At 50.1% G+C, this 15000-nt stretch overlaps 1 protein-coding gene across 1 annotated transcript in view; it reads right to left on the reverse strand.

The window, feature by feature from the left end:
- The window catches only part of bcl11aa (BCL11 transcription factor A a), a 57539-nt gene extending 46335 nt beyond the window's left edge, over positions 1–11204 (reverse strand). The window contains exons 1-2 of the mRNA XM_056436196.1: positions 11122–11204; positions 6593–7069 (exon numbers count right to left, since the gene is read on the reverse strand). Of these exons, the coding sequence (XP_056292171.1) occupies positions 6593–7069; positions 11122–11176 (532 nt within the window). The 5' untranslated portion in view covers positions 11177–11204. The remainder of the gene's footprint in view (positions 1–6592; positions 7070–11121) is intronic.
- Positions 11205–15000: the final 3796 nt, after the last annotated feature.

Raw genomic sequence — 15000 nt, forward strand, 5'->3', positions numbered from 1 at the left:
CTTTGTTTTACGACTTTTTTTTTTTTTCCAGCGCGTCGTTGTTGTCGTCGTCGTCTCCGCATTTCCATTTCCCAAACCGCCTAATGCGGCAAGCGAGACAGACGTGTGATGTGATCACCGCACCGAGGTCAAAGGTCACATTTTCAGCGAGTTCAACGCAGGTGAACTGCCACGAGTCGCGGTTCTGTGACTCCCATTCCAACGCAACGGAGCTCGGAGACTCCGGTGAAGGGAGGGGAGCGCGCTCGGCACCGGGGGGGGGGGGAAGGAAACGGGGTCCGTGGTGACCGGTTCTGGGAGTCCAATTTGGAAGAAATGTGGTGTGTTCTTTTTTTTTTTGCCCCAGCCCCGAAGTGTAATGTGAAAATAGTGATCTCAACGAGCAGAGTCTACGTTTAACAGAAGTTGCATCATGGGAAATGTAGAATCGAGCGTTGTTTGAAGCTTCACACCCAAAAAGTCTTCAGGATTTAGAGTTCTAACCTTTGACCTGGATTTTGATTTTTTTTTTTTTTACCGCAACGACAGCAACACAACGCGGTCATCATTCAAATCACATTAAATCAAACAAGCGACTTTCAAAAAAAATCTTCAAAATTCCCATCAAAGTGCTTCATTTTCTATTCAGAGCAACACAAAGCACTTCTTTAAAAAAAAAAAGAAGAAAAAAAAATACATCCAGCATTGAATCCCAAGTTGTTGGGGGGGGATTTATTTTTATTTTTTTGGGGGTTCCGTCTGGATTGCAGACGCGCTCCGCGAAACACACGCCCACATATTTAGAGCGAGACAATAATCAACAGTTCAGTGCGGTCCATATGGAGGCTTTTTTTTTTTTTTTTTTGCGAGTGCTGAATATCAAACACGGTGCAGCCTGTTGGCCTTCGGTGGCAGATTATTAGCTTCTCTCTCTCTCTCCCTCTCTCTCTCTCTTTCCAGTGCCTTGCTGTCCTATGAACTATCTGCTGATGCTTTTCTCTGCAGCACATGTTCACGCATTCGACATGCCGACACGGTCCCGTCTCCAGCTCGCCGGAGTTCAAACGCACTGCGTTCGAGTCCACTAAATGAAATCTTATGCCGAGGAGGAGGAGGAGAAGAAGAAGAAGGGGAAAAAAATCCAGTGCAACAATAGATTAGTAATGGCAGCCGGCGTGTGAAATCTCTTTGTCGGCTCGCCGGGAAACGTGCTATACAGCTACACACACACACACACACACACGCACCAAACGCACTGTAATTGATTTGTTATCAATTGGCTGTTCCCGGATTTGCATTGACTGCTAATGTTGCAGAGAGACATGAAGAGAAAATGGAAGAAAAGGAGGAGGAGGAGGAGGGAGAGAACAGACATGAGATATGAAAGAACGATGTGACACCGAGCCGAGGCGACGATCGCCGGGTTAAGAATACACCCGTGTGTGTGTGTGTGTGTGTGTGTGTGTGTGTGTGTGTGTGTGTGTGTGTGTGAGGTGGGCCGCGTTAGCCGGGGATGATGAGCTGATCACTGTGATCACATTCAGAGAGGAGCAGGATGACGCTCCATGACTCCCGTGAACCAGATGGATTTTGGGAGCTTCGAATATATATAAGCATGTTTGGAAATATATATTTCAACGTGTACAAGTGTTTTATAATATTTCTCTTAATTGATGACTGAGCTGATTCAGTGTTTCCACCATTAAGGCTCCAAAAAAAAACAATCGGCGGGCCATAAAATGGATATTTCTTTGTAGTGGCTGCATATCAATGTCAGCTCATTAACACGTAAATTAGATGTTTATATACGTCCAGGATTAAATTCCCAATTATGATAAATCAATTGGCAAAGTGGACGGCAGGAAATGTGTTCATTCTGAATTTCAGTTGTCGGTGAAAAGGAATAAATAAAAAAGAAAGAGAGAGAGACGTCCACACACACACACACAGACACACACATGCAAACCCCTCCCCTTTGAGACATTATTGATGCTGTTTATGCACCTCGGGGATTATAATCAGAATTTTCATATCAGTCAGGGATTAATAGAATAAATGGGCGAGAGAGAGGGGGAGAGAGATAGCACTAACTGAGTGTGTGTGCGTGCGTGTGTGTGTGTGTGTGTGTGTGTGTGTGTGTGTGTGTGTGCTTCCTTTCTGCATCACTGATCGTTACTTTTTGCCTGTACGGCGGTCTTGCTCACCGACACCCACACACATTCTCTCTCTCTCTCTCACACACACACAAGGTGACGTGTGGGCTCTCCCCGTCGGAGCTGTTTGATATGTAAATAGCGGCAGCGTTCTGGCCCGAGTCCGACGCTTTGTGTTCCCTCTCGAGCCTCGCAGCAGCCAGAGGGGCTCCGACCCTGCAGCACGCTCACGTGCACGCTGCTCATGTACCAGGGAAAGGAAAAAAGAAGGAGAAAAATACCCCAAAATAAAGGGCATCTGATTTCCTGCAACCTACATTGAAATGTATATTCACTGGATTCAATACATAAATAAATAAATACAAATGTGTGTACAATAGAGCAGAGGAATCCCCTCCGAAAAGCAGATGAATAAAATAAAAAAACATGTTGTTTGGATCGTGTTTCGATGAATTTACATCCAGACACGGACGCTGAGAGCTCGACATAAATATATGGACCGCCGGTATTAAACTGGCACGTGTGAATATGGTTTTAAAAAAAAGAGGTATGAAATAATGCTGTAATAATATAATTTGAGTTGAGTGGAGGCGTTGGATACTGTTAGGAAAACCTACGAGACTCAGCATTAACAGATCGGAAACACCGAGGCTCCCTCGCTTCCTTTAATCTGTCATTAGGAAAAGAAAATGTCTTTTTTTTTGCCAAAAAAATGAAATAATCAGCGGCTTGAAACCAGCAGATTTTTTTTGTGTTGTTGTTTTTTTTTTCTTCTTTTCAGCCTCACATATTTACTTCGCCGTGACAGTTCGGGGTCAATTAGGATGAAAGCCGGGGTCGAGGGAGAGAACAAAAAATAACACTGGCTTCAATTATAGGCCATCGGGATGAATGTGGATTCGGCGTGCGAGGCGGCGCCGGAGCCGTCCGGCGGAGAAAAGAAAAAGAGCATCTATGAGAAGAGGGATGTAAATACAACGGCGTATTCCTTGTGAGGACCAGAGATTTTCTTTTTTTTACTAAAAGCGCCATTTTTTTTTTCCTTCTTCTTTTTCACTTTTTTAAAATTCCAAAAGAGGCGAGCGTGAGATGATTCTGCTCCCGACTTACTGCTGCTCGTTTTTTGACGTCGATGTATAACGCTGCTGCTGCTGCTGTTTCTGCTGCCCTCCTGTATTTTTCCTCCCCTCGTCTGAGTGTACAGCTGTTCCTCCGAAGACGTTCCCACACACAATGCTATTAAAGAAAACCAGACGCCTGTATTATGATGTAAATCGCTCTAATAACCCAGTTTAGCTGGTGGGTGTCTGCGAAAGTGAGTGTTTGTGGGGTGGGGGGGGTGGGGGTAGCAGGGAGGTGGGGGGGGGGGTGTCTTGAGGCTGGAGGGGGGTTTGTTTGAATGTATAGTCACTGCGGAGGCCCGAGCCAAAAGAATACGAACGCTAACTCATACCAGCTGACGCGCGGCGGCGGGTAGGTTTGAGTCTCTGGCGTACGCCGTAGGTCAAAGGTCAAACGCATCTTTGACAACAATTACCTTCATCTCTCCACCACCTAGCGGCGTCCGACGCGGCGAGATCGGTTTAGGAGCGCCGGCCTCTTTTTTTTTCAGAAGAAGAAGAAGAAGAAAAATACACGAAACTGCAACGATTGAGATTTTTGTCAAAATGATAAAGTGCATATTCTGTTTCCGCTGCTCTTTTTCTAGCTCACACACACACACACACACACACACACACACACACACTCTCTCTCTCTGTAACGGCTAATTTAGAACAGGCAACCCGCCGCCGAAAACTACTGCTAATTAAAATGCACGAGGAAGAAGGAAGAAATAAAATAAATGGCATCGTGACAAATAATTAGTGGTGTTAAGGCACTTGAAATAAAAGAGTTTCCCTGAAGTGAAAAACCCCAAAAAAACTGTCTTTTCCATCTCTCTCTCTCTCTCTCTTTCGGCGTTCGTCTTCTCGTTTGACTCTTGTGCTGGAGAGAAGACGGAGGGATAGGAAACGGAGGGGAAGAGCGGTGCGTGTCGTACCTACGGAGGAGGCTTTGGGACGGAGGTGAACTCCAGAGAAGGAGGGAAGAATGAAAAGACACGGAGAGCTGGGCCGCATTAAGATGTGGCAGCGGAGGGGAGGGAAACCACACTGAGAGCGGGACACATCTGCTCCGGCCACATGAGAGACACACACACACACACACACACACACACACACACACACACACACGCTGACGCACGTGTTATGCAAGGACACACATTCTGTGCGCCCGATCCCAGAAAGGAGGCTACAGTTACTGAAAGTCACACACACACACACACACACACACACACTATGGTCTCTAATGGTTCGCTAACACACTGACCAGTGGTACCACAGCTTCAAGGTCACACAAGTCTCTTTGCTGCTGGCCAAAGGGGATTTAATCTCCATGGTTCAACTGGGAAAACACACACACACACACACACACACACACACACACAGACTGTCTGCATTGAATTATTGCAGATCAGCGGAAGGACAATTGGCTTCTACATTGTCTTACACACACACACACACACACACACACACACACACACATACGCAGGCAGGGAGAGAGAAAGTCGTACGAAATCAAACCCGTGTGTGTGTGTGTGTGTGTGTGTGTGTGTGTGTGTGATTCTCTGCCAGCTGCAGAAACCCAAAAAGCACAGAGGCGTATTCTCCCCCTCTGTTGTTGTTTGTCTGACAACAGTCACCTCACCCGTACCGCTTCATCCCGCCCCCTCAAACCAGTCGCAGCCAATCAGATATCTCGCCTCAACAAGGATTGCCGTGTGAGCTTGTGTGTGTGTTAGCGTGTGTGTGTGTGTGTGTGTGTGCTCAGACTGCTCCATCCAACTCAACATGGTTTTGGATGGAGATCACACTGTACGCTGGCTCGGTGCACCACGACACACACACACGACGACAAAACCTGACACTGCAGAAAACACACACACACATACATCCAGGGCAACACACACACACACACCCATCCAGGGCAACACACACACACACGTACACACACCCAGGGCAACACACACACACACACATACGAACACCCATCCAGGGCAACACACACACACGTACACACATCCAGGGCAACACACACACACACACACGTACACCCATCCAGGGCAACACACACACACGTACACACATCCAGGGCAACACACACGTACACACATCCAGGGCAACACACCGAGGGCAACACACACACACGTACACACATCCAGGGCAACACACACACACCCATCCAGGGCAACACACACACACACACACACGTACACCCACCCAGGGCAACACACACACACACACACACGTACACCCACCCAGGGCAACACACACACACACACACACCCATCCAGGGCAACACACACACACACACGTACACCCACCCAGGGCAACACACACACACACGTACACCCACCGAGGGCAACACACACACGTACACCCACCCAGGGCAACACACACACGTACACCCACCCAGGGCAACACACACACACACGTACACCCATCCAGGGCAACACACACACACACACGTACACCCACCCAGGGCAACACACACACACACACGTACACCCACCCAGGGCAACACACACACACACCCACCCAGGGCAACACACACACACACACGTACACCCACCGAGGGCAACACACACACGTACACCCACCCAGGGCAACACACACACACACACGTACACCCACCGAGGGCAACACACACACGTACACCCACCCAGGGCAACACACACACACACGTACACCCACCCAGGGCAACACACACACACACAGGGCAACACACACACACACACACATCCAGGGCAACACACACACACACACGTACACCCACCGAGGGCAACACACACACACACACCTACACCCACCCAGGGCAACACACACACACGTACACCCACCCAGGGTAACACACACACACACACGTACACCCACCCAGGGCAACACACACACACGTACACACACCCAGGGCAACACACACACACACACACGTACACCCACCGAGGGCAACACACACACACACACGTACACCCACCCAGGGCAACACACACACACACACACGTACACACACCCAGGGCAACACACACACACACACACGTACACCCACCCAGGGCAACACACACACACACACGTACACCCACCCAGGGCAACACACACACACACACGTACACCCACCCAGGGCAACACACACACACACACTCAAAATGTCAATGTGCCGATTTGAGGTAGAATGATTGAAGCTGGAGGAGTTGATGAGTAACGTTTGAGGGGAGGGAGAACGACTTATGATCTATTTTTTTTTATTCGAACACAAGATGTCGACACACAGCTGAGGCACGGAGACTTCCTCTCTTTCCTAATCTGGGTCCCGCGTGTCAAACCCCAGACGACGGGGATGTGTGGAAGCAGCTGTGGTTTTACCTGGGAGGGGCTCCAGTTTGGGGAAAATCCCCCGCGGCAACGAGAAGCGCTCGTCGTGGTCGTCCGCCATCGTGGCCTGGACGCCGACTTCCACGGGCCGGCGTCCGCGCGTGGCGGCGAACGCCGGCGACGGGGTGAGGGCCAGGCCGGGAGAGGGCGAGGGGGGCTTGTCCAGCCCCCGGCCCACCGCCAGGCAGGGCGGCCCGTGGCAGCGCTTGCGCTTGTGCTCGATGAAGAGCAGGATGTCCGCCAGGGGGAACGTGGCCTGGCACTGGCCGCAGGTCAGGAGGTCCTGCTCGGGGGAGGGGTGAGCGTCGTGCCCCGGCCGGGCCAGCCGGCCCACGACGGCGGCGGCGGCGGCGGCGGGGGGGAGCGGCCGGCGCCCGTTGTTGAGGCCGCGGTACTCATCGGAGTTCTCCGAGCAGCGCTGCAACAGCTCCGACGACGGGACGGCGGCGGCGGAGAGAGGTTCGGCTGCTGGGGGGAGGAGGAGGAGGAGGAGGGGAGGAGAAGAAGAGGAAATTAGAAGGTGACGCTTCCTCTCGGCAAAAGAGAAAAAAAATGTCAATATTTGTTTTTCCTTTTTTGTCTCTTGTAATTTTGATATTGATACGGCTAGTGGTGGGAACACGTGACAAGAGAAGAGTGTGTGTGTGTGTGTGTTGTGTGTGTGTGTGTGTGTGTGTGTGTCACAGAGGATCAGAGTTCAAGGCGAAGCAAAAGACGCGCGGCGTGCACATGCAATGATGTCGGGGGAAGAGGAAATGTGCCTTGTAATGATCCCAAAATGCCCGTGATGCAGGAGGGGAGTGATTACAACGCGACGCCGATCCGCATCACACGGAGGGACCGGCGGGAGGGACGCGCATCGGGTTCCTCAAAGATAACAATTTCATAGGCAATGACAGGGGGGGGGAAGCTTTCCAAAAAAAATGACGGTTAAACACAAGCATTCCCCCCCCCCCCCCCCCCACCCTAAACACACGGATGATGGTCGACTCGCCTAACCTTGTTTGAGCACGTTTGAAAAAGAAGAAAAGAAATGTGATCCTGTAATTGGCCAGAATGGAGAGAAGAAAACAGTCGTAAACATGTCCGACACATGTGAACGGGTGGAAAAGGGAAGGGCAGAGGGAGAGAGAGAGTGTCATGGCAAGGAGGGAGGAGGAGGAGGGGGGGGGCTCTCATCTCGGCCTTCGATTACGAAGAGCCTCGCTTGCAGTTCTTCGCCGCTCTAACCCCGGACCCCCTCGCCCCACCGAGGCCGGATTAACTCCCGACGACTCTTTCTTTCTTTCCTTTTTTTTTTTTACGGCGCCGTTTTTTTTTCTGTCGAAGCTCCGAGCGTCCCGCGTGTCGGGGAGAGGAACGGAGCCGCCGAATTAGGGGAGCCGAACGCCGGCGTGTAATTCACTGTGCTGCCGCCCCCCCCCCCCCACACTCACACACACACACACACACATTATTTTTCTTTTAAAGGAAATCTTCCAGAGTCTGACTCCGAGAGAGAGAGAGAGAGAGAGAGAGAGAGAGAGAGAGCACATGCCTGTCACGCTCGTTGACCTTCTTTATGCAGCCAAAAACAATTTCATATTTATTTATTTTCATGAACTTTTAAAGCCACCGAGGATCCAAAAAAATATAGATTTTTAATGTTTACCGTGTCTCGGTGATTGATAACAGGAATAGGTTGTTTTTTTCAAAACTGGCGCATGCAATGTGTGAAAAGAGTGTGTACGAGAGAGAGAGAGAGAGAGACAGTGAGAGAGCGAGAGACAGAGACACATCGGATCTGCATGGAGACGAAGAATCAGTGCGGCGACGTTCTAATGAAGCAAATTCTACCGAGGAGCTCCTCGCCTCTGAAGTTGAACTCAAAGAGTGTGTATGGGTTGGTTTTTTTAAACATTTTTTCTGTATCTAATGGTGCAAAGAATAAATAAATGAATAGAGAGCGAGTCTCCATGCACTCGGTTCAGAGTCGGTGAAGGTAACGTGGACTTATTTTTAAGGCGATGCTATTAATCGGGTGGAAATAAACAGCAGGAGAAGCAAAGAGGAGGAGGACGTCTTAGCGCCGTGTTAATGTTTAAAACAAAACGGCATAGCAATACAATCGCGTCGCAAAAAAATTTAGTCGATTATTTCTTTTTTTTAAAGGGCTTCGAGTGGAGCTGAAAGTTCATTACCGTCCATTCATTTAACACACCAGGTCACTTTCTGGTAAACCCAGAACACTTAACTGGGGCCAGACTGGTTCTCTGGTAATTTCCATATTGGCTAAATATGAAAAAATTTAATTTAATCTGGAGGAAGAGGAGTTGTTGCACGATTGACTTTTGTTGCATCGTGCCGCTTAAATCGTGCCGTGGCAAAGCGAGCACTGAACATGTGATGAATAGTCCAGCAGACATATATAGAATCTGATAAAATATAGAAATAAGATGTCATTTCGGGTTATGAAAATGGAAAAGACGAAAAAAAGAATGTATTGTCAGTTTGCTTGAGAGTTACGGGCTCAAAGTTCTGCTCCATTTGTAACAAATGTGGATCTGCTATCCCAATAGAAAGCACATGTGTGTGTGTGTGTGTGTGTGTGTGTGTGTGTGTGTGTGTGTGTGTGTGTGTGTGTGTGTGTGTGTGTGTGTGTGTGTGTGTGTGTGTGTGTGTGTGTGTGTGTGTGTGTGTCTGCAGGCATACTAACAGTAGCTGCATATGCTGATTTGCAGCTTGCATGTATGTAAAAATGTGATGCACCAAAAGAAGGAGATACGAGGAGGTCGGTTTGACGTGATGAAGAGGAATTGCGGATTTTTTTTTTTAAAGATGGGATGGGAGGGGAGGGGGGGCGCCTCCTCGCGCTCCCTCCATCCCTCCCACATTTCTCCCTTTATTCTAAAGAGATCGCCAAATAGTAGCCCCGTGTATGTGGGGAGGGGGGAGGGAGATGGGGGAGGGAGGAGGGGGGGGGGGGCAATGAAACTGATCAGGTTCAAGTTCAGCGCTGGAGATTTTTTTTTTCTGAGCTCGGTCTGCCTCCTAGCGACGGCACATGGACATGGTGACTGCGCTGTCACCCAAGCCGGGGCCACACACACACACGCGCGCGCGCGCCCGCGCACGCACACACACACTCTCCAAGCCAAACAACACAGGCGACAGCTATAGTCAACATACCGAAACACAACCAAGCACCGATGCGTAAAAGATGAACCAAATATCTTCTTGTTTTGGGTTCGCGGGCCAACTTGGAGACACTAGAGGCTGCGAGGTGGCGCACAGTGCGGCACATGGCGCCGCGGCGGGTAAAGCCCGCTTGGCCAGTTGTTCCGCAGTTTGCTTTACGACACCCTTCTCTCCTCACTGTCGGCACACATCACACGGACGCGTCTCAGAAACTACAAGAATAAATAATAAAGCCCCGGTGGTGAATAACATAAACGCCGTGCGTAAAGGAACTCCAACTCAACATTGGTGGAACACGCTGCAGCTGCAACACACCGATGAGTTGATGTGTGTGTGTGTGTGTGTGTGTGGCTTACCTGAACTGTACGTGGAAGGTTTAGACTTCCTAAATTGGATATTTGTGTTGGTTCAAATGTAACTTCATAAGAAACATTTAGAATAAAAAAAATACTCTCCCGAAACCACTAAATACGCTGTTGTCCTGTTGCTGTGTTTCTCTTCTCTCTAACTCTGTCTGCAGCGGCTCTGCTGTTGCTTCTTTTAAAGAAAGACAGAAAGAAAGATAAGACTATACCTCGATAAACATTTCTATAAGAGGCATGAGGATTATTACAAGTGTGTGTAAATAAACCGAGCTGCTGAGAGAGAGAGAGAGAGAGAGGGAGAGAGGGAGAGAGAGGGAGAGAGGAAGCAGACACGAGATTTTTGTTCCTTCTCCCCAATCGATCCAAAAAATCCACCTCCAAGTTGTTGTGTTTTTTTCTTTCTTTTCCCTGAAAATAATCCAAAAATAGAACAAGAGAAGCAGATGGAGGGAAAAAAAGAAGAAGAAAAAAACCTGCCCCGCAGAGCTACCGGACAGCAATATATTCCGTGAGGGGATTCATCCACGAAGCTCCGCGGAGAGACAGAACGCGCTCTGCCTGCTACCGGGAGCCCTGCGCGGCGGTTTCCACTGACCGGAGCGACTTCGGGAAGCAAAACGGAGCCACACGGCGGAGAGCACCGAACAGCCCGCGAACAGTGCACGTTCCCCCCGGTGTAACAGAGAAGCGGTTTAACGGGTGTTTACCGACAACAACACACAAAACTTTTTTCTCTCTCTTTTCGGTGTTTTGTTTTTTTTACGCACGGAGCTCCCCGCCGGTTCTCTCTCCACGCCGTTAAGTCCAGTTGACCCGCTCGTGGTGTCCGAGCAGTACGTCCCGGTGTCCACACGCGAGCTCCTGTTCCGCTGCCCCCACCTCCCTCCCTCTCCCTCCCCATCTTTGCTGAATGAAATGAAAGTCAGAAGTGACATTTCTTTTTTCTCTCTTTCTTTCTCTCTCTCATCATCTACTTACGCGAAAAATCCCGTTTGCTTAAGTGCTGGGGTTTGCCTTGCTTGCGGCGAGACATGGTGGCTGGCGGCGGCGTTCGGCGCGCGGATCACATCGGGGAGAGCCGGGGTTAGAGAGGAGACTCCAGTGGGGCAAAAAAAAATATCTTCATCCAACGCCTTGACATCCACAAGGAGGAGGGGGGGCGGGGGGGGGGGAGAAGGGGTGGCGGCGGTGGGGCGGAGTGGAGTGGAGTGGCGGCGGTGGTGGTGGTGGTGGTGATGGGGGGGGGGGGGTGGAGGGGGGGGAGTGGAGAAAATAAATTAGAAATAATACAAAGATGGCGCGGAGGCGAAGATGGATCGCAGGATCGCCGTCATGGCTTTTTTGAGAAAGGAGAGCGGAGAAAAAAGAGAGAGAGAGAGTGAGAGAGGTAGATGGAGAGAGAGAGCGCGCGCGAGAGAGAGAGAGAAGGGGAGAGAGATGGAAAAAATGGCAACCCCCCCCCCCGCCCCCTGTCCCCCCCCCCCCCCGCCCCTTCTGAGCCGTGCAAGTTCAAGTGCACGGACGTGACGTTCCCGGCGAACTTGAACGTCAGCCGATGGACACCCGACATACAAAAAACATGGGCAGGGCCGACGCGCCCGGGTGGGAGTGGGAGGAGGGACGGACGGGACGCGCAATAACAACACCAATGGACGGTCATTAGAGAGAGAGAGAGAGAGAGAGAGAGAGAGAGAGAGAGAGAGAGAGAGAGAGAGAGAGAGAGAGAGAGAGAGAGAGAGGGGGAGAGAGAGGGGGACGGAGGAGTGGAGGAGGAAGGGAGGGAGGGGGGCTGGACATGAGAAATAGACCCATTGGAAGCCAATGGACACAGAGATCAGGGGGGCCGGACAAGAGGCTCTCGGATGGAGGGAGGAGTGTGTGCGCGCGCGTGTGTGTGTGTGTGACAGAGAGAGGGAGAGAGAGGGAGAGAGAGAGAGATGCAAAGATGTCTAATGAAAGCAATATGCAGAGCGACGGGGAGAGAGAGAGAGAAAGAGAGAGAGAGAGGTGGAGGCAAAACAGGGCAAGGGAAGCCGCGGACAGGAGCTCACTGGAGGGGGCGGATGTGATGGCGCTGCGTGTGTACAGATACAGACCGACCGGAGGAGTGTGCGTGCGTGTGTGTGTGTGTGTGCGCGCGCGCGCGTGTTAAAGTCTAGAGCGCGATGCACGCTCGGCCGACGCTCACCTGGACGCACGTCGATGCGCCTGTTTCCTTAAAGCGCGTGAGCGTAAAGATTGCGTTATGCAGAGAGAGAGAGAGAGAGAGAGAGAGAGAGAGAGAGAGAGGGACGCGCGTGTGAACAGGACGAACAAGTTGAACAAGCAGAGAGAGAAAGAAGATAGGCACAGGCTATAACCTGGGACCGGCTATAACCTGGGACAGGCTATAACCTGGGACCGGCTATAACCTGGGACCGGCTATAACCTGGGACATGCTATAACCTGGGACATGCTATAACCTGGGACATGCTATAACCTGGGACATGCTATAACCTGGGACATACTATAACCTGGGACCGGCTATAACCTGGGACATGCTATAACCTGGGACCGGCTATAACCTGGGACATGCTATAACCTGTGACATGCTATAACCTGGGACATGCTATAACCTGTGACATGCTATAACCTGGGACAGGCTATAACCTGGGACCGGCTATAACCTGGGACATGCTATAACCTGGGACCGGCTATAACCTGGGACATGCTATAACCTGGGACCGGCTATAACCTGGGACATGCTATAACCTGGGACATGCTATAACCTGGGACCGGCTATAACCTGGGACATGCTATAACCTGGGACCGGCTATAACTTGGGACCGGCTATAACCTGGGACATGCTATAACCTGGGACATGCTATAACCTGGGGCCGGCTATAACCTGGGCAGCTTGCTTTTGCATACCTTTATGCACAGGTGATACATCATGATATATGATAACACTGTAGCCCTGTTATTACGTGTTATACACCTGGTTCCGCATTACTGCACGTCCGTTTTTCTTTTTACCCAAAGTGTGAAATCTAATGTAAGTGTTGACATGTTAGTTATGAGTTATTCGGTCCGATGTGGAGCTATTTACCCAACAGTCGTGCAGCGTATTGGCTGTACATGACCTTTACTTATAGGCAGACACACATGTGCACCATGCATCCTCCTCAGTATCACAGACACCAGGCAACAGCAACATATTTATGTATTGCTTTATTACATTTTATTATAATATACCAGAGGATTTCATTTCTGATCTTAAAAGTCACCGGGTCACTTCTCTGGGATTGTCTCTGTCACTCTGTGCCTTAAATAAACGTTCAGCCGCTCCGGTGTGAAATATATGTGAAATCATGTGTGTGTGTGTGTGTGTGTGTGTGTGCGTGCGCGTGCGTGTGCGTGCGCGTGTGTGTGTGCGCGCGTCAACGGAGGTGTACAGTATGAGTTGGGGGGGGGGGGGGGCGCGGGCCAGCTGAGCCGGCACATAAGCGCCCCGCGTAATAACTTCCAGATGTGCCTTATAGTTCGAGCTGCGTGCGTGTGTGTGTGTGTGTGTGTGTGTGTGTGTGTGTGTGTGTGTGTGTGTGTGTGTGTGTGTGTGTGTGTGTGTGTGTGTGTGTGTGTGTGTGCGTGCGTGTGAGTGAGTGAGAGAGGAGGGGGGGTATGAGGAGAAAGAGGAGGAGAAACGGGAAGAAGAAGAGGAGGAGGAGGGGAGATATATTGTAAATACTCTGGTAATAAAGGGGATTTGGTAATATTAGACGCGGAGCTTTAAACGGCAAAAGGCGCCACGCGGATCTGCGTGCGCGTGTGTGCGCGCGCGCGTGCGTGTGTGCGTCTGTGTGTGTGTGGACGAGAGGGAAAGGGATGGTACGAGGAGGACGGAGAGAACAACCCTGGGGAAAGAAGAAGAAAAAAGAGGCGCCGTCGGAGGCAGCGTGAGCGGCGGCTCCGGAGCAGAAGCAGCCGGGAACAGGAGCTGCCAGGACGGCAGCGGCGACCGCGACGGTCCCGGTGCTCCTGGAGACCCGGAGCTCCGCGCACTGACCGAGGAGGACGCGCACGGAGGGGTGGGGGGGTAAGGGGGAGGGGGGCAAGACAGATGCGGGAGTGAGGAGGTAATGAAAGAAAGAGAGAGGGAGAGAGAGAGAGAGAGAATCCGGAGGAGGAGGTTCAACTTCAATGGGTAAAAATGCATGACCAGAGAGTGAAATATTTTGCAGGTTGCAACTCGCTGTATAGATGTGAGTGTGTGTGCGTGTGTGTGAGTGTGTGTGCGTGTGTGTGTGTGCGTGTGTGTCGTGTTATCGCGCACGGAGTCATTCTCGCGTTTTGTGACCGTGTAACAAAGTCCAGAAACTTTTCTTTTTATATATATATACATAAATATATTTATTCTTTATTCTTTAATGATTATAACAAATAATCTTAATAAAGGCGGGATAAAGCTATCGGCCGTGAAGTGGTACACACTTTAATACTTTAGTCATATATATAAATATATATAATGAAAATTATCACGAAAATATATGTGTATGTGGATTATTTCTCCCCATCTGTAGATTTTAACGGTGAAGTAATTTGTTAGATTTGTCACTATTTATTTAAAGCCACGTTATTTATTGTGAGGACAAATAAACATTTTCTTTTCATAAAGGACCCAAAAAGTCAAATATTCCCATTTCTGTATTTTCCCACTTTTCACATCGAGGAAGAAGTTATGGTTGATTTGAAGAGTTTACCTTTATTTTGTCATATCAGGTATACACGTTAACCTCCTTTCCTCTTGGCTCTATCTTCATGTTACAGAAACATAACGTGTCTGTCAGCGCGTGTCCTGATAATGCTCGTGCACGCCTA

This window comes from Pseudoliparis swirei, chromosome 17 (assembly GCF_029220125.1).
Source record: "Pseudoliparis swirei isolate HS2019 ecotype Mariana Trench chromosome 17, NWPU_hadal_v1, whole genome shotgun sequence".
NCBI lineage: Eukaryota > Metazoa > Chordata > Actinopteri > Perciformes > Liparidae > Pseudoliparis > Pseudoliparis swirei.